This window comes from Phodopus roborovskii, unplaced genomic scaffold, assembly GCF_943737965.1.
Source record: "Phodopus roborovskii unplaced genomic scaffold, PHOROB, whole genome shotgun sequence".
NCBI classification, from domain to species: Eukaryota; Metazoa; Chordata; class Mammalia; order Rodentia; family Cricetidae; genus Phodopus; species Phodopus roborovskii.
In genome coordinates this window covers 4,626,868-4,647,489 of record NW_026126541.1, presented here as the reverse complement: position 1 = coordinate 4,647,489, position 20,622 = coordinate 4,626,868, and the positions used below count along the sequence as shown (strand labels likewise).

General features: G+C 48.5%; 1 protein-coding gene across 1 annotated transcript in view; it reads left to right on the top strand.

Annotated features, from left to right (window-relative positions):
• Positions 1-19,100, top strand: part of Casp7 (caspase 7) — a 35,546-nt gene extending 16,446 nt beyond the window's left edge. Inside the window, exons 3-7 of the mRNA XM_051199838.1 lie at positions 10,885-11,021; positions 11,533-11,661; positions 14,185-14,360; positions 14,638-14,767; positions 18,658-19,100. Of these exons, the coding sequence (XP_051055795.1) occupies positions 10,885-11,021; positions 11,533-11,661; positions 14,185-14,360; positions 14,638-14,767; positions 18,658-18,887 (802 nt within the window). The 3' untranslated portion in view covers positions 18,888-19,100. The remainder of the gene's footprint in view (positions 1-10,884; positions 11,022-11,532; positions 11,662-14,184; positions 14,361-14,637; positions 14,768-18,657) is intronic.
• Positions 19,101-20,622: the final 1,522 nt, after the last annotated feature.

Sequence of the window (20,622 nt, the reverse complement as noted above, 5' to 3'; positions counted from 1 at the left end):
CAGACACACACACACACACACACACACATACACACACACACACACACACACACACACACAGCTGGAATGTAGTGAACGAAGAGAGTAGCTTCCATGATTGCCTGCATGGGTGAATGCCAGCACATGCCCACCCTTACGTGCAGAAGAAAGCCCATGGCCAGCTTTATGCTGTCTGTATCTTTGTCTCTCTCAGACTCCACTGGACCATGACTGCTGACTCACTGTGACTCATCATTTGTCGCTAAGAGAAGCACCTTGAGTTGTTCCTACAGGGTCTCTTCCCTGTGTAACATTCAGAGAGACTCCTGTCCCTCGACTGGCCTTGGGACTCTACGGGGCCCCTGTGGCCACAGCCCTTGTGTTCTAGCTTCTTAAACAGAAAACCCATGAGAACCCATGAGCACAGCCACATTCAGACAGCCCTGACTCTAGGGGTGATGGCCAGTCCCTAATCTGGATCTTTCAAAGCATCTTATTCCTCCCCTGCCCCTGCTGGGGACCTGCTGCCTTCTACAGGGAGCTAATTAATTAGCGCAGTCTCCAGGAGTCCCGAGAGCCTGTTCTTCTGTCCAGTGACACCTGTCTGTCCAGAGATCTGCTTGGCCACAGCTGCTGATGTGAGGCAGGAGATGGCTCCTTTTTAGCAGCTAGGACTAGGCCTGAAGAACGCCTCTGACTGACACTATGGGTGTGTAGCTTTGTCAGCAGAGAATTAACAAAGGGAGAGGAAGTGTGTGCGTGTGTGAGATGGGCATAGAACAGGAAGTTGATAAGAACTGGGTTAGGAAATCCTCAGCCAGAGACCCAGAGAGGTGAATAAAGTCCCTGCTGTTTAAGCCTGAGGACCTGAATTTGAATCTCCTATGCTCACACATCGGGACTCCTGATGGTATAAAGACCAGGGCTCTGAGATGACATCACACTGGAATGTCCCAGGTCTCTTTTGACTGATGGTAAAGTGACATAATGTTCAATTTGCTGTCAGTGCTGGGGGACTCCACCTCATCTGTGTGGCTGCTGAGAGGCATCTCCCAGAAGGCCTTGCTGCCAGAGGGATGGGGCTGAACACTGGAGGCCGTGTAGAGAGAGGCCAGCGACCATACCGAGCAGCATGCCGTCTTCCGTCCCACAGGAGAGTGCGATGGCCACCAGGAGCGTGGAAACGGTGTCTTCTCTTGATGGCACAGCACAGCTAGACACTTAGTGACGTTTCTAACTGCATGCCACACTTGTGGATCTTAACTTGACTGTCAGCTCTGAAGTAGAAGCTGTTTTCATCTGCTTCACAAAGGAAAGGATCTGAGCAGAGGGAAGTGAGCAGCCTGAGTCCGTGACCACACACCTGCGTGGTAAAGCGGGGATTCAAGCGGTCAGTCTTACCCCAGACTCTATGGCTGTCTCTATCACACCATCTTCCAGACTCTCTTGGAGATGTGAACAAGCCAATCTGAAAATACCGTATTCTCCTGGAGCATGCAGCTCTTGTCTACGCCTCTCTTTGGGTCCATGTTCGATGCCTCTTGCTGGTTCCGTGGGAGCGTCCTCATTCTTTGCTGAAGGTGTGATTATGATTTAAGAGTCTTCCTCTGGGACAGGAGCAGTGGCTCAGCAGTTCAGAGCCACTTTTCTTCCAGAGGACCCGGGTTCCATTCCCAGTGCCCACGTGTCGGCTCACATCCATCTCTAACTCCAGTTCCGGGAATCTGATTTCCTCTGTGGCCTCCACGGGTCCTGTACATCTGTGCTGCCGGCACAGATGAGGTTGAGCCAGCCAGTGGACACATTCCTGCCCTGCTGGCTGCATGTGAGCACGGTGCCAAGAAAGATGCTTTTGCCTGCCTGGAGGCTCTTAGTAACCTCGTGTCCCAAAGGTCCAAAACTGGAGATGGGAGCAGAGAAAGGGTTGGGAGAGAAATCACCTCAGTCTGAAAACCTTCCAAACACGGAGGAAAGACCCAAGGCAGACCACCATTCCTGGCTCTCCAGAACTTTCGGAACACCCCATCGATGAAGCCAGTTCCCTTCAGACCTTGTGGTGGAAGGGTTCGGGTGTCTGCCCTCTGCTCACCTGAAGTTCCTGGCTGGCCCACAGGTGAACAGGATGCTTACCCAGGCAATGTGGAGACACCAGGCAGTTAGTCTGAGTCCGGCCTTTGTAGGTTTACCCTCAGCTGGTTGCCGTGATGAGCCCAGGAGTTCAGGACCAGCCTAGGCAACATATGGAGAGTAAAAATGAGAGAGGGAGGGAGAGGGAGAAATAAAACTCTTTGCCCTCTAGCAGGACAGATGGGACTGTGCAACTGAGGTCAGGAGACGTGATGCACACGCTGAAACAGGCAAGACCCAGAATGGATGGTGAAAGACGGGTCAGAAGCCCTGGTAACATGAAGGAGATGTGACGCCATGAGAGGCTGGGCACAGGAAAGAGTGATGGCAAGCGCCTGTGGCGGGCAGAAGCTGGACAAGTCCATGGTTTTCCAGACTGGGGTGACTGGAGAAAGAAAGGATGGTATGTGGCTCAGCCGCATACTCAGCGGTGGCCAGGATGTTAGCATCTTTCTAGGCAACAGAAACCCACTGGATAGCTAGCTCTGCGCAGAGACAAACGTGGATTTCTCTTTTGGTTGTTCATTGTTATTTAAAACTCACTTGGAAGAAGAGGGCGGGAGAGCATGTCTAGGTAACATGGAGGTAACAAGGCATCAGATTGGGAGACTGTGTGGCTTCGGGGTCCTTCCTGAGCCAGTGGTCAGATGTTAGGAATCTTGTGTGCAGAGGAAGGTGGACAGCTGGGCAAAGCATGATTCTGCCTTGTGAACTCACTGTGGGCCTGAGCATGTGGAGTCAGGAAGGAACCACAAGGGACCTTTGGGAAACCTGGGATGGAGTTTCCATTGCCCGCTGAGCCGGCTGCATCTTTTTAAACTTTTGTTTTTGTTCCTCTCTCTCTGTGTGTGTGTGTGTGTGTTTGTGTGTGTGTGTGTGATTACACATGTGTACTGGTGCCTGTGTAGTCCAGAAGAGAGCATGGATTCCCTGGAATGGAAGCTAGAGATGGTTGTGAGCCACCTGACTGAGGTTTTGGGAACCAAAGTTGGGTCCTCCAGAACAGCAACTGCTCCTAACCACTGAGCATGTCCACAGCCCCATTGATCATTACATGCAGACTTAATGTGAATTGGAAAAGGATATTAATTATAAAAGTTTGGCCTTAGCTTAGCTTAGGATTTTTCCCATCTAACTCTTATAACTTAAATTGACCTGTCACTATTAATCTACATTCTGCCACATAGCTTTTACCTTTTCTCAGTACAGGGCATCTGAACTGCTCCAAGTCTGCTGGCCAAACCTGCCTCCTCTTCCTCTCTCTCTCTCTCTCCCTGGAAGCCCCACCTAGCCTCTCCTGCCTAGCTATTGGCCATTCAGCTCTTTATTAAACCAATCAGAAGGTGGCTTCGCAAAGACACTTCTTCACAGTGTACAAAAATACTATTCCACATTTCCCCCTTTTTAGTCTCAATAAAAAGCAAAGGTTTTAGCTGGGTGGTGGTGGCACACACCTTTAATCCCAGCACTTAGGAGGCAGAGATAGGTGGATCTTTGTGAGTTGGAGGCCAGCCTAGTCTACAGAGAGAAATCCTGTCTCAACATTCCCCCCCCCCACCGCCTCAAAAACAGAAAAGGTTTTAACTCTAACATATAAAACTATATATAATAAGAACAATTATCATGTATCCTCTAAAAGAAGGAAATGTTTAACTTTATTGTTCTTATTATTCTTTTCTTTCCTTTTTTTTTTTTTTTTTTTTTTGTTTTGTTTTGTTTTTTCAAGAGAAACTCACTTTTTTAGACCAGGCTGGCCTCTGCCTCCCCAGTTTTGGGATTAAAGGTGTGCATCACCAACACCCAGCTGGAAAGGTTTTTAACTTTAACAAAGTGAAATTATATACAATAAGAATAATTATCAAGTAAGATTTATATACGTATTTGGCAAATTTGGAGAAAGTATCGTATTATCTATCCTATCGTAGTGAGTTCCAAGTTTTATATCTAAACCACTTTCTATCATAACTTGTATTACCATCCTAAAAATACCTTTTTAGATCTTAAAACATTTTCTTAGATAAACAACTTAAGCTTTTGTGTTTCTCAACCTTATAAACTTTACATCCCTTATGTAAGTTTCTTTGCTGAATTTGGTAACAAGAAAAATGTGATTATAACTATCTAGTCTCCCACCCCATCAAAGACCCAAGAAGGATATAATATTACCTGATTAAATGGGAAATGCAAAGCAAGTGACTTCCCAAACTATAGAAATGACAGCTAGCTTGGACAGTCGCCTGAGGTTCCTCTGTAATGTCTGGCGTCCACTAAGGCCTACAGGCCTAGAAGCCCCACAGAGTTCTCTGTGGCGTGGGAATGAAGGACCGCCCTACCTTGTCTTGGCAGAGTCAGGCAGTCACCTTCTTTTGTGTCCTACTTGTCCAATTTTGACAGTATATTATCAGTAGTGGAGGCAAGGGCAGTTTCTTGCCCAAATGTCTGGCTTTATCACGTTGAAAGCAAACTCCATTTGGAGGTTCACAGATGCCCGTCATCCTGTTTAGAAGTTGGTTGGTGCTGTCAGGAGCAGACATAACTCACGGTCATGGAAAGCTTTATGTTATTAAAACATCTTAACTGCCAGATTCTCTATGTCTCTGGAATGTTTGAAGACCATCTGTCTATCTGAACTATATCTCTGTTTGACCTTGTTATAGATGACTAACTCCTGCGTTTCTTAATTATCCTATATTACTTTACTCTCTTTATATTACTTTTGTGTCATATTATTCTCTTTGAAGACTTTATTATTTTTAAACTATTTTTTTCTATGACTGTCTGTGACCATTTTTTTTTTTCTTAAGCATCTAAGCACATTTTTAAGCATACTGCATCTGTTTAGAGGTTTTCCCCATCTGGATCTGACGGTTTACACATCTGCAGCTTTCTCTGACGATGTGAGCCAAACCGTACCAGCGCTTCTGTAAATAGCCACACCTCTGTACAGCCTGTTCGCAGTGAGCATTCAGCCTACTCAGAACGTTTCATCCAGCCTTTTCAGGCCCTGTGTGGATTCACCTGCTGTATGTTGGGCACCAAATGTAGCAAGCTTCCTTATTAGATGATCTTTAGATCACCAGCCCCCAAAATAACAACACAGAGACGTCTTATTAATTATGAAAGCGTGGCCTTTAGCTTAGGCTTGTCCCCAACTAGCTGTCACAACACAAATTAACCTGCTCCTGTGGCCTTTACCTTTTCCCAGTATGGCACATCCAACTTGCTCCAAATCTGCTGGAGAAATCCATCTTTCTTCTCCCCTTCTCTCTGCCCACAAGTTCCGCCTATATTCTCCAGCCTACCTATTGGCCATTGAGCTTTTTAATTGAACCAGTCGGAAGGCAGAGACTCATCTTCACAGTGCAGATAAACATTCCACAATTCTTCCCCATCCTCTCCTTTGCCAGCCCGTCCTCTTGGCTTCCCAGGCCACATGCTGAAACGTGGCCCCTGAAAATTCTCATTTTAACCTCTTGTGAGAGACTGTGGCCATCACTTAATGGTCAGGGGAACAGGCTGAGCAATTAGTGTGTACAATATAATGGCCACCCCAAGTTTCTAAGGGCTAACGGGTGTGTAAGGGAGAGAAATACAGAGAAAAGGGTGCCCCAAACTACAGAGCTATTAATTGGCAGGTGACGGTCTCACACTCATTCGTGCAGAAATTGTGTGCATCGAACCCTGGGTGTTCCTCTTTTTCTTTTTTTTTTTCCCCCCCTGGTTCAGTCTTGATGCTGTCTCAACAGTCACTTCCTCCGTTTCTTTGTTTATCTGAGCTGTAGCTGATGCAAGAGTTGCTTGCCCAGAGCTGGCTCTTCTTGGGAAGGTAAATTTGATGGAATCGGCTGGAAAGTCACAATCTGGTGTGCATCTGTGGTGTGAATCGGATGGATGATCACCCTCTGGTGTGCATCTGTGGTGTGAATCGGATGGATGGTCACCCTCTGGTGTGCATCTGCGGTGTGAATTGGGTGGATGGTCACCCTCTGGTGTGCATCTGTGGTGTGAATCGGGTGGATGGTCACCCTCTGGTGTGCATCTGCGGTGTGAATTGGGTGGATGATCACCCTCTGGTGTGCATCTGTGGTGTGAATCGGGTGGATGGTCACCCTCTGGTGTGCATCTGTGATCTGGGCATACCTGGCTTGAACAGCTTGAAAGCTATTTGAGTTGTAAGGAGTCCTTGATATTGACTAACCCGAATCATCAAGAGGAGGAGATTTGGCTTCCTTTAAAAAAAAATAAAAGTTTGCAGCTGAGGAGAGGGTTGAGTGGGTAAAGGTGTTTGTCACTAAGTCTGATGACCTGAATTCAATCCCTAAGAAACAGAGGGAGGGAGCCAGTCCCATGCCCTCCACAGGCATGCCATGGCATATGCATGCTTGTACACACACATACTAAATAATTACAATTTTTAACTTTTTGAGGAGTTCTCTTTAGGGGCAGGTTCGGGGAGGGAAATTGTTCCTCCCACTCTTCCGGGATATTTACCAGGGATTTAGAACAGCACATCATTTGCAATTCAACTTTTAGGGACTTTTTGTAACCATGCGCTATTGTCTTTACAGCATGTGTGTTCTTATTCCCCAAGCTTGTTCCTTTTTTTTTTTTTTTAATCAAATAAATAGCTACTTTTTTAAATAGTGAAGTAATGTGCAGGTTCTGTTCTTACGGAAGCAGAGGCCTTTGTTTTCCCATTTAACATTCTTGCCTACTCTTTTTTGTCTTACAAAAGATGCTTGCTGGTTTTGTTTTGCTCATTACTGGGGATGAGTAATGACAGCTAGAATTAAGGGCCACGGCCATGCCTGTCATCCTAGAAACCACTGGGTTTTTACATTACGATTCATGTGTGGCAGGAAGCACCTATGCATGCATGTACATGCGTGTGCCGTGGTTTGTGTGTGGAGACCAGATGGCAGCTTGCTGTAGTTAGTTTTGCCTTCCCGCCATGTGGAGTTCAGGGATCGAAACTCAGGTCACCTCTTACCTGCTGAACCACCTCGCTAGCCCCCCACCCCCGAAATTCTCAGCACAGAACACAGAAGCAGAACTGTGTCTCTACTGTGCCTACCCAGGTTGTCCTGAATAAAGTGTGTCCTCCAGCCTGGGGGACACACTGCCATAGCCCTTGGGTGGCCTTCAGTCAGCTATTGGGTGCAGGAATTGTGCCCTAAAATGAGCTTGATATGCTACGACTCCTACTCAGCCTTAAGCTTCCTCTCATTTTCTTTCCATTCTGGTCTTTTCCAAGGAGTCACAGAAAATGCTGGATAAAGCCGACCCCAGAGCTGCCTTTGTTGAGGGTTAGGGGAACTGGTTTAAGAAAGGTCTTGGATTATGCACCAGCTTCCCCAGAAGTAAACTGAGAGATGAGAGGACCTTGCCCTGGATGGCAGCATCAAAGGCAGTGTTTGCTCAGAGGGCGATGTGTAGAGGAAGCACACACCAGGAGGGTTGATTCATGGGGAATCCCATCCCAGCTGGACCTTGGGAGTGTGCACTGACCCTATTCAGTTCCTGGCCTGTAGGTGGCAGGTGTTAACAAGGGAAAGAAGGCTGTGTCTGTTTTAAACTGGATAGGTTTCAAAGCACTTTCAGGAGCCTTACCCTGTTCAACCCTAAGTGATAACAAGGGCTGTGTTTACCACTGAGAAGATCAAACCTCCACACCTCCCTTTTCCCCAAGGCAGCTGCTGACCCAGCTGTGGGGCCTGGGAGCTGGAATTAGTGAACTCTGCCCAGGGGTCCCCTGCACACCACTTTGTGAATCCTGAGGCCTAGATAGATGACACACACACACACACACACACACACACACACACACACACACACACACACACAGATATTGGCATTCAAGCTTTAAACTGAAGATCAGAAAAGCAAAGCAGCCGGCCACTAGCTCTCACCTCTAGCTCACGTGATCCTGGCTCCACCAAACCTCAGACTAAATCCAGATTGCTTTGCTCTCCCCAACATGGCCGGAGAATCTTGAGACTGAATGCAGCTCCGAGACCCTGCTCCAGTCTCATAGACCTCCCTGACGCTGAGATTAAAGCTCTGTTACTCCTCACCCTTGTGTAGGCCATGATGACCTTGAACTAACAGAGACTCCATCTACCTCTTAATCCAGAGTTCTGGGATTAAAGGTGTGTGCCACCACTGCCTGATCCCTATCGCATGAGGCTAACTTTGCTTTTCTGAATCCTCAGGCAAGCTTTAATAAATCATAAATAATACATCACCACAGCTGAAACCATGGATGACCTCTCTGAAAACAGAAGGCTGTCTGTGCTTGGTCCCATCTGAGGGTCACCATTGTCCAATGAGTGACAAGTCTGTAGTCCACACACTTGGACATAGTGTGTGCTCACTCTCCCCGAAGCCAGCCAGTTAACCGCCCACCCCAGTTAACCGCCCACTGCAGCCTCCATCATTCGCCTTTAAATGGAATCTTGGTGGTAACTACCCACCTATGAGTTGAATTAAGAGTCGATGAGGAGATGCAGCTAGGAGTTTTAGCAGGCTCCATGGGCTCCGACAAATGTCAATTGTTATTGATACCTGTGGGCCCCTACCCACCTCCCATACATCTACTGAACAGAAAGCTCCTGCGGTGGGGGCATCTGCATTTTAATGACACACAGGGAACACCATCTGTAGGACCACTGAGAAGGTGGCAGTGAGAGGTAAATTCTGCCCCTGCCCTGTGACACGTACGGAACCTCACTTGGCTTATGCCCTGTGACTCACTGGCAGGACTCTATCTACCCCAAGCCCAGTGTCCTATTTTCTAAGGACAGGAAGATGAGAAGCAGAGTGGCCAAGCCACTAGAGAGCTCTCACCTCTACCGATAATCAGACCGAAGGGTCGATCCACCAAACCTCTGATTGCATCTCCAGACTGCACTGCTCCTCGACAAATCTCAGACTGCACTGAGCCCCTTATAATCTCTCTAGTGCTCAGATTAAAGCTGTGAGCTCTGTTTCTCTTTTAGACTGATGCACTCTCGTGTAGCCCAGGGTGGCCTTGAACTCAGAGAGATCCACCCGCCTCTGTCTCCTGAGTCCTGGGATTTAAGGTGTGGCCACCAATGCCCCACTTCCATGGCTGTGGCTAGCTTTCAATTCTGATCTCCAGGCAAGCTTCATTAGATCATAAGCAATATATCACCATGAACAATATATCACAGACAAGCATGGGCAGACAAAAGGGGAAGCTTCTGGGTGATGCTCTTTAAAATGAAATTGCACTGTGGAAGATTCCTGACCTTGCAAAGGTGGAGGATGCAGTTGTGCTCAGGTACAGGGAAAGGAAAGAATGGGTAGTTGGGGATAGTGAACTCATGTGCTACCCGGACCGCAGGAGGAGTTGGGAGGAGAGAGAACACGGCCTTTCAGAGATGCCGAGAGACTGGTATGGAGAAGAGTCCAGGGGAGCTCCACATACTGACCTCAAAGGTGCATGGGTGTCACGTGCCGACTCCTTGACTCGACTGTCTTTGGGGAGAGCCGTATAAGGAATATATACTCAGCACATTACATGGCAAGCGTCGTTATAGATGTGGGGTGCTTTGGTGATTTTCAGATCGGATGAAACTCGCCTCCGTGAAGCTCACTTTGGAGAGGGGATGCGCAAGACTCCATCCCACTCCGTCCTCTGCCCACCCTGTGATGTGCATGCTGTCACCACAATACCTGGGTGGTTTTGCTCAATAGAACCACAGTTTGTGGGGGGGGGGGGAAATAATCTTTAAAAAAAAAAAAAAACCACAGGTCTTTTAAACATTGCTTCCCCCGTCCCCCACTAGTAAAATATTCATCTACACAGAAAGGTGTCTACATATGTGAACTTTAGTGGGCATATATGTATAACCGCCACCAATGTGTAAAAAAGAAAATACGAGTGTGTAAGAGGAGACTCAGTGGGTAAAGAACTTGCGTGGGAGCTTACACACCTGAGTTCTCCTGCGCCCACATAAAAGTTAGACATGGCAACAAGGGTCTGTGACCCAAGCACTAGCGGGGTGTGGATCCAGGCGACAGAGGGAAGACACCTGACATTGGTGGCATCTACCAGCACACTCAGGTGAGCACACTTGTGCACACACATGCACACATGCCTGCAGCACATCCACGGAGCACCTTCCTGAAATAAACAGGGTTGGCACCCCCCAAGGTGTTCATGGTCCTCTGGTTTCGAAGTCTCTCCGGACTCTGTACGAGGCGCTCACGCCTGTGTAATCCTTCATGTACTGGCTCTTTGCTGTGTTCCTTGATGGTTGCCGTGTGTGTGCCTCATGTTGTCCTGGTTCATTTGGTCTCTGTGTCGCTCTGTTTCGTGAGTATTCCTCAGTTTGGCCACTTATGGTAACAGGACCGCGGGTTATTTCCTCTCTGCGGCACGATGCACAGTGTGACCCTGTCCTCTAGTAAAACCTCTGCCCGACCCAGGGCGGCTGTTGTGCTGTGAGGTTTGTGTAAGTTTGGGACACAGTGGATACCCTGATAGGTCCGCACTGGCCCCACAAGTCCATGGCAGATGCTGAGCCAGCCATTCTCACACCGTGGCCACTCTGGGAGGCACATTGTGACTGCAGTTTGCACTTTCTGGCATCTATTGAAATTTACCCTGGAGCTTTGTTCCATTTAAGCATGACAGTTAAACAGAGCTGTCTGCCCACCACGGGTCTTCTCTTCACAAATACCGTGGCTTCCCTGAGCACACAGCTGCCCAGACTGCTTCCAGTGCCTCTAACTGACTTTCTGTAACCCAAGGAAAAAGAAGAAAAATGCCTCTGCGTGCCCCGTCAGGACCACCCGGGACCGAGTGCCCACATACCTGTACAGAATGGATTTCGAGAAGATGGGAAAATGCATCATCATAAACAACAAGAATTTCGACAAAGTGACAGGTGGGTGCTGGGCAGGGCCAGCCTCCCCCACCCTTCAACTTTGTCCACATCACACCAAACACTCATGAGAGCCCGGCTGTGCCAAACCCTCTGCCAGCGGTATCCCATGTCCAGGAGAGAGGGATGCAGAGAATTTTCTGTCTGAGGTCCTGCCGTGTGCTGTAGCTAACAGAGTGCTGAGACTCGAGGAGACTGTCTTAGTTTCTTTCCCTATTGCTATAATAAAATGGCCCGTTTGATGGGCTGGTTCTAGTTCGTGGCATTGGCAGCCAATACTGGCCATCACAAGACCCTGGTGGTTTCCTGTTACCATGAGGAAGTCCCTCTTGTTGGGAGGCAGAGCCCCTCCCTCCTCTTGACTTTGCCCCTGGTGTCCTTGTGTGTTTAAGCTGTAACATCGGAAGGTGCTTCTCTGCTTCCGGCACCGGTGTTGAAGCGCTGCCCGGCACCTGATCTGACCAGAACCTGCCCGTGACGTTGCTCATCCTCTCTCCTTGCTTTCCCCCCACAGGTATGGATGTCCGGAACGGGACGGACAAAGACGCAGAGGCCCTCTTCAAGTGCTTCCGAAGTCTGGGTTTCGAAGTGATTGTCTACAATGACTGCTCTTGTGCAAAGATGCAAGACCTGCTTAGGAAAGGTGAGTGCGAGCCGTCCCTGTCTGTCCTACGTCCTGTGTCTAGAGGAACAGGATCTGGGCCCTGTGATGTGGGCTGTAGATTGTGATTGTGTTGGTAGACTTTGGGAAGGGTGAGAGAGAGGCTGCAGAGTGAATTAGGGACCAGATCAGACTTTAAGAGCTGTGCTCATATCTAGGAGAGGTGTGTTTACTCTATACCAGGCCTTTTAACATTGTGACAGTGACATTAGCATCTGTAAAGCTCATGCTCGTGAACCACGTAGAGTTACAAAATCAATCCTAGAAGACCATGTTTTAGGTAAGGTTCCCAGTTTGCATTGAGCCTGAGCTCATGGCTGTCCTAAGGCACATGCTGTCCATAGCCATGGGTTGGACATGCCTAAGGCACTTGCTGTCCATAGCCATGGGTTGCCTTAAGGGAAGCCACTGGGGGTTACTCCCACACTTGGGGTAAGTGTCTGACACTAGAATGCTACCTGTTCATTAGACAGGGACCTAGAGACAGCAGAGGGCTCAGCTTTTAACTACATATCTGAAAAAGAAAGGTTTTATGTAATCTTCCTTATTTTCCTTTTAATTAACTTCTTGCGGTCAGCGGTGATTAAGAGTGTATACTGCCCTTACACACACACACACACACACACACACACACACACACACACACACACAGTTAAATATAAAATAAATCTTCAAAAGTACATATGATTCACCTAAAGTACCTGGATGAGTGCCGGTACACAGGCAGTATCCCTGAAATTCTAAATATTTTCCCCCCTGTGGCTAATTTGGAATTAACCAGTAGGTTTTTAGTGTCATGGCCATGGATAAATTGAAGCCAAGCCGGCCGGCGGTGTGCTCTGTGGTTCCTTTCCTGATCCCTGTATTGACAGCTATCTGGTTTTTTCCTGTTGACTTTCTCGTTTAGCGTGCATTGTAGTGGGTTTCATATGCACGTGGTTATGCTTTGTTCCCAGTCACACCCCCCACTCCGCTCCACAGCGCCCCGCCCCCTTCCTGTCTTCTCAGCCTGCATGCTCCTTTGCCTCCTCCAGTCCCCTCTCAGGGTCCCTCCTCTAGTTTTATAACCTGCCTACACACATATCCAGGCACACACATACGTGTTCGCATACTTTTAAAACTAGGCTCCACACACCAGAGAAATCGCAGGGTCTTTGGGGTCAAGGCTAGCTAATTTCACTTAACGCAGTGATTTCTGGTTCCGTCTGTTTTCCTGCCGATGTCGTGATTTCAGTTACAGACCCTGCTGTGCTTATGGACCACGCTTTCCTTACCTGCGCTGTTGATGGGCTGGCTACTGTGACTGGTCCAACAGTAGACAAGGATATGCCTGTGTGTCAGGGTTATATTCTGTTTTCTGTTGTAATAAATGATGTGTAATACAAAGTCACTGTTTTAGTCATTTTAAAGGGAGGAGTTGAGCAGAGTTAAGCAGTCACTTTTAGAATTCTTTTGATCTTCTACAGCCAAAGCAACCTACCTACCTACGAACCACACACTATTTCCCTCCCTGGCCACTGACGCCCTCCTTCTATTTTGTGTCTCACCAGAGTGAAGCCCTTTTTGTGACTGGCTTATTCTGCTGGGCCTAACCTTTTCTTTCTTTTTTCCTTCTATATTTTTTTTTCAATTTAAGTGAGTAACAATCTTGTTTTACATGTCAATCCCAGTTCCCTCTCCCTCCTCTCCTCTCCTGCCCCCCCATCCCATCCCCTTCTTGCTCCCCGGGGAGGGTGAGACCTCCCATTGGGGAATCTTCAAAGTCTGTCTTATCATTTGGAGCAGGGCCCAGGCACTCCCCCATGTGTCTAGGCTGAGAGAGTATCCCTCTATGTGGAATGGGCTCCCAAAGTCCATTTGTGCACTAGGGATAAATACTGTTTCACTACCAGAGGCCCCATAGACTGCCCAGTCCTCCTAACTGACACCCATGATCAGGGGTCTGGGTCAGTCCTATTCTAGTCTCCAGCTATCAGTCTGGTGTCCATGAACTCCCCCTTGTTCATGCCAGCTCTAACCTTTTCTTTAGCAAATACTTTAACTTTAAAAATAGTGACTGGGTGTGGCGGAACAGACCTTTAATCCCAGTACTCAGGAAGCAGAGGTCGGCTGAGTTCAAGACCAGCCTGATCTACATAGCAAGTTCCAGGCCAGCCAGAGTTACACAGTGCGACCCTGTGGTCAATAAGTAAATAAATATGAACTCATTTAGTAACTACCATAACCACCTCTTTCTTTTTACAGACAGATGAGGAAATGGAGGTTAATTAGTGGCACCGTAGAATCAGCCCACAGGACCACCATTCCCCTCTGCTCCCCAGTGTCCCATAGGTCCCTGGGTTCTGACTGGGAGAAATCTTTGAATTCTCCCTAGCAGTTTGCAGTCCCTTCAGGGAGGTGGCCCAACCCTGTCCTTTGAAAAGGGGACGCCATGCTCTTCCCTGGCCCCGAACTCAGCCGTTTGTGGAGCCGAGCCCTTCAGTGTCAAACGTTGCTCCCCTGCAGCCTCTGAGGAGGACCACAGCAACTCAGCCTGCTTCGCCTGCGTCCTGCTGAGCCACGGAGAAGAGAATCTAATTTACGGGAAGGATGGCGTGACGCCGATAAAGGATCTGACGGCTCATTTTAGGGGGGATCGGTGCAAAACCCTGTTAGAGAAACCGAAACTCTTCTTCATTCAGGTGCTTACAGAGCCGGTGGGGTCAGGGGCGGGGTCGGGTGGGGAGGCAAGACGCGATGCCTGGGATGCTGGGTTTCCGTGGGGCTGGGGCGTTCTGCCCAGAATTGGTTGGCACGGGCACTTGCTTCATTTCTGGAAGCCATCACTCTGCCTCGCTTTGTAATTTGACGCAAACCAGGTGCTTATCGCTTCATCCACTGGGCTGCTGGGGCACAGCAGGAACGGCACAAGCAGTTTTGGTCCAGCCCATGTGTGATCTCTTCTTTGATATGCTTTAGGCGTGCCGAGGCACGGAGCTCGATGACGGGGTCCAAGCCGACTCCGGGCCTATCAACGAAACCGATGCTAATCCCCGGTACAAGATCCCAGTGGAAGCTGACTTTCTCTTCGCCTACTCCACAGTTCCAGGTACCCTGTCCACTGTCTGCTGACCTCACCAGTCCACATCCCTACATCAGCAGTCAGGCACTGTATTAGTCTCCTTTGCTACAGTAGCTAATTACAGTTTTAGCACTCTAACTCAAAATGTTTCCAAGTTCGAAACAGTGTCGGTACCCTGTTCAAAAGCCTGGATTCTGTAGCGTTTCAGGTGTTGTGTTTCCTTACTAGAAATGTAGCTCATGGGGTAGGCTGCTTACAGTTCAAGCATGAGGACCCAGGACTGAATCCCCAGCACCGACATAAAAGGCAAATGTAGCGATGTGTGCCTGTAAGGCCAGCACTGGGCCTGCACATAGTACCCTTAGAGGCACACTGTCCTGTCACTCTACCTGAGTTGGCAAGCTCCAAGAGTCTGTCTCAGAAAACAAAAGTGGAGATCCAGTAGAAGAAGACACCCAACAGGGGCACATAACATGTAACACAGACACAAAGAAGAAAAACCATTGTCAACGTCAAACCTATCCAAATGTTCTGAAGTCTGAAACACTTCCGCTCATGCCCAGGCTTTCCTACAGACAGAATGACTCAAGTCATATAAACATCTTACCTCAGTGTTCTAGAAGTCCAAATCCCTGAGTGAATCTGCCTGGCTGACTCTCTGCTGGAAGCTTCGAGGGAAATGTTTCTTCTTTTTCCTAGCATGTTGAAACCTCCTCTATATCCCTTGTCCTGAGGCCCTTTCTCCCATCACATGCCAGAAACCTCAGCTCGCTCTGCACGGACCTCTGTCTCTCCCTCTGCTCTACCAGCCCCTCGTCCTTCCTTCACTCTCTGGGACTGAGTCTGCCTGGGCAATCAGGACTTTTCCCATCTCCAGTGTATCGTTTTAATGACATTAAAACGTCCTCTTTGTCGTGTAGGGGGTTAGCATAGTCGCAGGTTCCAGATTAGGCGTGGCCATCTTCGAGGACAATTATTCTGCCCACCACAGAATTCATTTCTCTCCCTAGCAAAGTGGATTTCTCTCCTTTTGCATAACTTACTAGTATTAGTAATTACAAGACTTTCACGGTAAGCAACAATTGTACATATAAGTAACGATGCTATTATAAGAATGCCATTTTAAATAACTATAAACCAACTTCCCCCTCCCGTCATCTTTATAATAATTGTATAGTTAATGGAGGAAGTCATTGTTGCTCTTTGCAGCTGAAAAATTAATTGAACTTGGGTGAGCTTCAAAAATGTGGCCAGGCTCAGATTTCAGCACCCAGATGCTCTGTATTGTCTCAGACCAGGATCGTTTATGCTGTGACTATGGCAGGTACCACACAATGCCCGGAGTGTGACTTCTTGTTTACCAAGCTCTGTGATTGCCAGAGTGCGTTCAGTACAAGCCTTTTGTTGTCCATAGACCCTCGCAGAATGAGAATCCCCCAGCTTTAGGACTTTTGCAAAAGCATGGTATTAGTCAGTACATCTAGAAAAGAAACCCAGCTCTGGCAGGATCTACGGCTGGGTCCTGGGAGGAACTTGACATCACATGCTCAAGCACTGTATGAGATAGAAAGTATGCTGGTCTTCCTACTCTTGGCAGGTTGGCCCTGAGAGGATTAGCAGACATCATTGTGAATACACCCAGTTGTAAATGCTTCAGGCAAGTCTTTAGGGGCTGGAGGAAGAGGACGAACTCCTCTACAGGGGCCAGTAAGGAAGGCTCCCCTACATATTACTGCCGTAAGTGACTCCCGAGCTCAGCCATCGTTCCATTCTAGGCCAAATGGCCCAGTGCGCTTTCTAGACAAGAGACGAATGGATCATAGATGCCAGTTGGCATATGTCAACAGACATCTATTTCATGACCAACTAACTGGTCTCAGAAGAGGACTCTCTTCCGGCTTTATAAAAGGCTTCCTTCTTCCTCACATGGCAGAGAAAATGCAAGAGGAAGTACTCTGGCGTATGGTCTCATAAAGACACTAATCCTACTGGGGCAGGAACCCACCCTTCTGACCTCGTTAACTTAATTCCACGATGGCAATCTCACTGCAGGCTGGGACCTCTCAACATGGAGCCTCGAGGATAGGGGCACAGTTCAGTCTGAGGCTCAGCGTGTGGCAGCCTCTGGAGGGTATGCAAAGGAGCCTGTTGTAGGCTGTGTGTGCTGTCAAGCAGCCTGAACTTTGCCCTGAATTTAAAAAAAAAAAAAAAAATGCAAGGAAGCTGTTTCAGGTCAGAGTCACAGGATGACATCTGTACTTGCAAATGGTTCCTTGTACCCCTAGAGGCCAAAGGTCAGCAAGCACAAGCCCGGGAGGTGATAGTTCGTGCATCCTTGCCAGGCCACTGAGTTGAGTGAGACCTTGTCTACAAACGAGTGTATCATCGGGTGGCAGCACCGTCCAGCTCCTTCCTGACTTGGGCTGGTGGCTGCCAGTGCGTTCACTGCAGGCGAGAATCCTAAGGGTACTTTGCCCTGTATCTTCCTATCCTGTGTCCCCTGCTCATTGAAGCGTACGCGGTGACTGGGTGGTAAGGGTGACAGTGTGGCGGGCCCAGGTCTCCTGTGACTGGATCTGGGTTCCTTATCAGGAGGCCGCCTCTGCGCAGCTCGTCATGGGAACCGAGTACAGCTTTGTGTTGGCTCTTGCTCTCGTTGGCAGCCATGTACCCACCCTCTCAGGTGAAGGGGCCACAGTTTGGTGACTTTGGTGCTTAGTCTAAGGCACTAGGCAACACGGTGGACACCGTTTAACATCACAAAGGCAGTGACTGAAAGTCCACGTCATTGCATTGCCCTGTAGAACTCATTCTTCATGGCGACCTGCTGAGGCTGGCCAGGGCCTGACTGTCTGGGCTTGTGTCCTCTGACCTCCACTTTAGGGTTTCCATGGTAACCATTTGGATGGGCAGGTGTGAGTCCTCCATCAGCCGTGCCAAAGTGCTGTGGGAACTTGACCTGTCGACTTTCCCGCCAGCTTTCCCATGTGTAAGGAGCAATTTTAGATTCCTGAGTCAGAGGTGTTGGAAGTCACAGAGGGCGGGAGGGAGGGAGCCATGCTCAGGGGTTAAGAGTCCAGTGGACCTCAGCACAGTTCAGGCGGTAAAGCTAGCAGCTGTTGTGATTGTGAGGTCCTGGGTTCCCGGGGACCTGCTCCTCTGTGTCAGGTGTGACACCTGGGTCTGCTAGGGTTTCCTTTTAAGACTTTTGGGTCCAGGCCCAGGAAAACCCACCAGAGTCAGCTGTCTTTTCCAGAGACCGTGTGTGGTCCGTGAGAAGCACACTTCTTGCCCGGCAATGCCTGCCGTCCTGGACCAGGAGCCTCCCCGGACTCTGCCCCTAACGCAGCCAGCAGCTCTTCCCCTGCAGTGTTTCAACCGTTCCTACCCCTCATTCCGTGCCTCCTGCCAGTAAAGACACACCCCAGAAATCTCTGCAGCTCTTCCCTGGGCTGGGGCTAGAAAGTAGCACACATCCAGAAGGGAGATGAGGTGTTTCAGTGCGGTCAAGTGTCCTGCGCCTCCCCCAGGGTACTCTCCACACACCTCACTCTCCTGGGTTCCTCGGGCACCCGGACACAGGAGGTCCTCTGGCAGTATCCACAGCTCCTGGCCTTTAGTGGCCTCATCTGTTATTGGTTTCCGTGCTGGAATACCCCAAGCATTTTGAGCATCTTTATATAGTCCTCACACCATGAAGCATTTCCCAAATTTCCCATTTGGTGACTTTGATGCAGAAGAAAAGATGACGATGTCCAAACACCCAGGCACCCAGGCCCACAGTGCTGGGCATCCATTCTTGCCAGTGGGTGACACAGCTCGCAAGGTTGACTAATGGATCTCCTCTCTCTCTCTCTCTCTCTCTCTCTCTCTCTCTCCTCCTCCTCCTCCTCCTCCTCCCGCCCCTCTGCCTGAAGGCTATTACTCATGGAGGAACCCAGGAAAAGGCTCCTGGTTTGTGCAGGCCCTCTGTTCCATCCTGGAAGAGCATGGCAAAGACCTGGAGATCATGCAGATCCTGACCAGAGTGAACGACAGGGTGGCCCGGCACTTCGAGTCCCAGTGTGATGATCCCTGCTTCAATGAGAAGAAACAGATCCCTTGCATGGTGTCCATGCTCACCAAAGAGCTCTACTTTGGCCGTTGACATCCATGCCTTCCAGCGGAGAGCCTGCAGCCACTCATCCATGAGTCTAGTTGCTATTTTATTTTTATCTTTTTGATGCTCTCAAAATAATCTGGAAATGTTAAAAAGAGATTTAATTTCGGGAAAGTATATTGATTCAGCAGGGAGGAAGTTTCTGGCAATATCTGATATTCTGGATTTCTAGACGTTTTTAAAATAATTGTCTTCATTGGATGGCTTTGTGCTTTCCTTTCACGGTTAATTTCCTGTTCCCTGGTATTCACATTGAGTGCATGCTATGAAAATGACCTCTGGAGAGAAATTCCTGGTGGTGGCATTAACGGAAAGTCAAAGTCTTAGTTTTAAGTTGGCAGAGAGAATTCCAGTTCTTGACGAACAAATATAGCTGAAATGCTCATTTCCTCTCCTGGGAAAGGTGGCTGCTTTGTAGAGTGGTTGTTTTCATCGGTGTAGGACAGATTCGGATGCAGACCTTCCTAGGGACGTGAGAAACCAGTTAATGCTTTAGCATGCAGGCGTTTCCATGGGGAAACATTGACACAAGGGATTCCCTTCAGTGGGTAATTAAGAGAAAGAGCAGCAGAGACCCCTTACCTCAGGTGTGACTGGCAGGCTGAAAGAGGAGGTCGGTTCCCTGGGCATCAGTAAAAACTGTGGTAGCACCACCTCCTAGGAGCTGGGACCATTTAGGGTTGTGGAAAATGGAGCCACACCGAAGACAAAGCTACTGTCTGAGATAGAAACCAAGCAGGAGCTGAGTCAGATCCCCAGGCTTGTCCTCTCACATCCTCACCATTCCAAGGTACCCGAAAGCAGCTGGTGAGGCCCCTGGGGATAGAGATCCCCTGGGATACAGAGCAGAGCAAGAGCTGTTGAGCCGGGGTGTGAGCCTGGCCCATGATGTATGTGCACTTAGATGGCGAAGTCTTCCTGTTTACAGCAGGGTCCCTCTGCTCATCGGTTTGCCTGACCATCCTCACCGGTGCTGAAGAATCATGTTTCCACATCGTGTGCAAAGTAATATTTTTGTATTTCAAACACATCTGGAATTCTTTAAAATATTCCAAGCTTTTTGTTTGGATTTTTGTTTTGTTTTGTTTTCTGAGTAATATTTTGTTACCTGTGATCCTACGAATGACACTTAGGGAAAAGACCTTGGCACTTCCTTTTCAAGGTGTTATTTTCTTTGGAATTCGCTATATGTTCCTATTTTTTCCCCCTTCTAAAAAGTAGTTAACAAATGTTCCTATTTATTGATTAAAATGTGATTTAGTATCTCCTAACCGGCCTGGGTTGCTTTCTTCTTGAAGTTATTGAAGTTATTTAGGGCAGTGAGAAATTAGAGAACATTAAAAAAAATAGAAGAAGACAACACATTAGGAAACCAGATGAGAATGGCCCTGCTGACTGTGTCCCCAAACATATACAAACATTATTCATTCTGAAGCTAGAACACAGTGAGCACATAATCACCTGGAAGTCAAGCGTTTCACTAAAAGGGTTATTTAACCTGTGCAGTGGCCTTGGGCGGCCTGCCTCCTGTTAATCTGGGAAGAAGGATCAGCCATGTAAAAGTAGACTTCCCGCTAAGAAAGACACTCAAGGCCAGTTTGTTGGTCCCTGCCATGAAAACTACACCAGATGGTCGCAGTTTAAGTAGAGACCATGACTCAAGCATCAGTCCTTTGACTACCAGAATCCACAGGCCGTTGTAAGCAACGTGGGCTAGAAATAA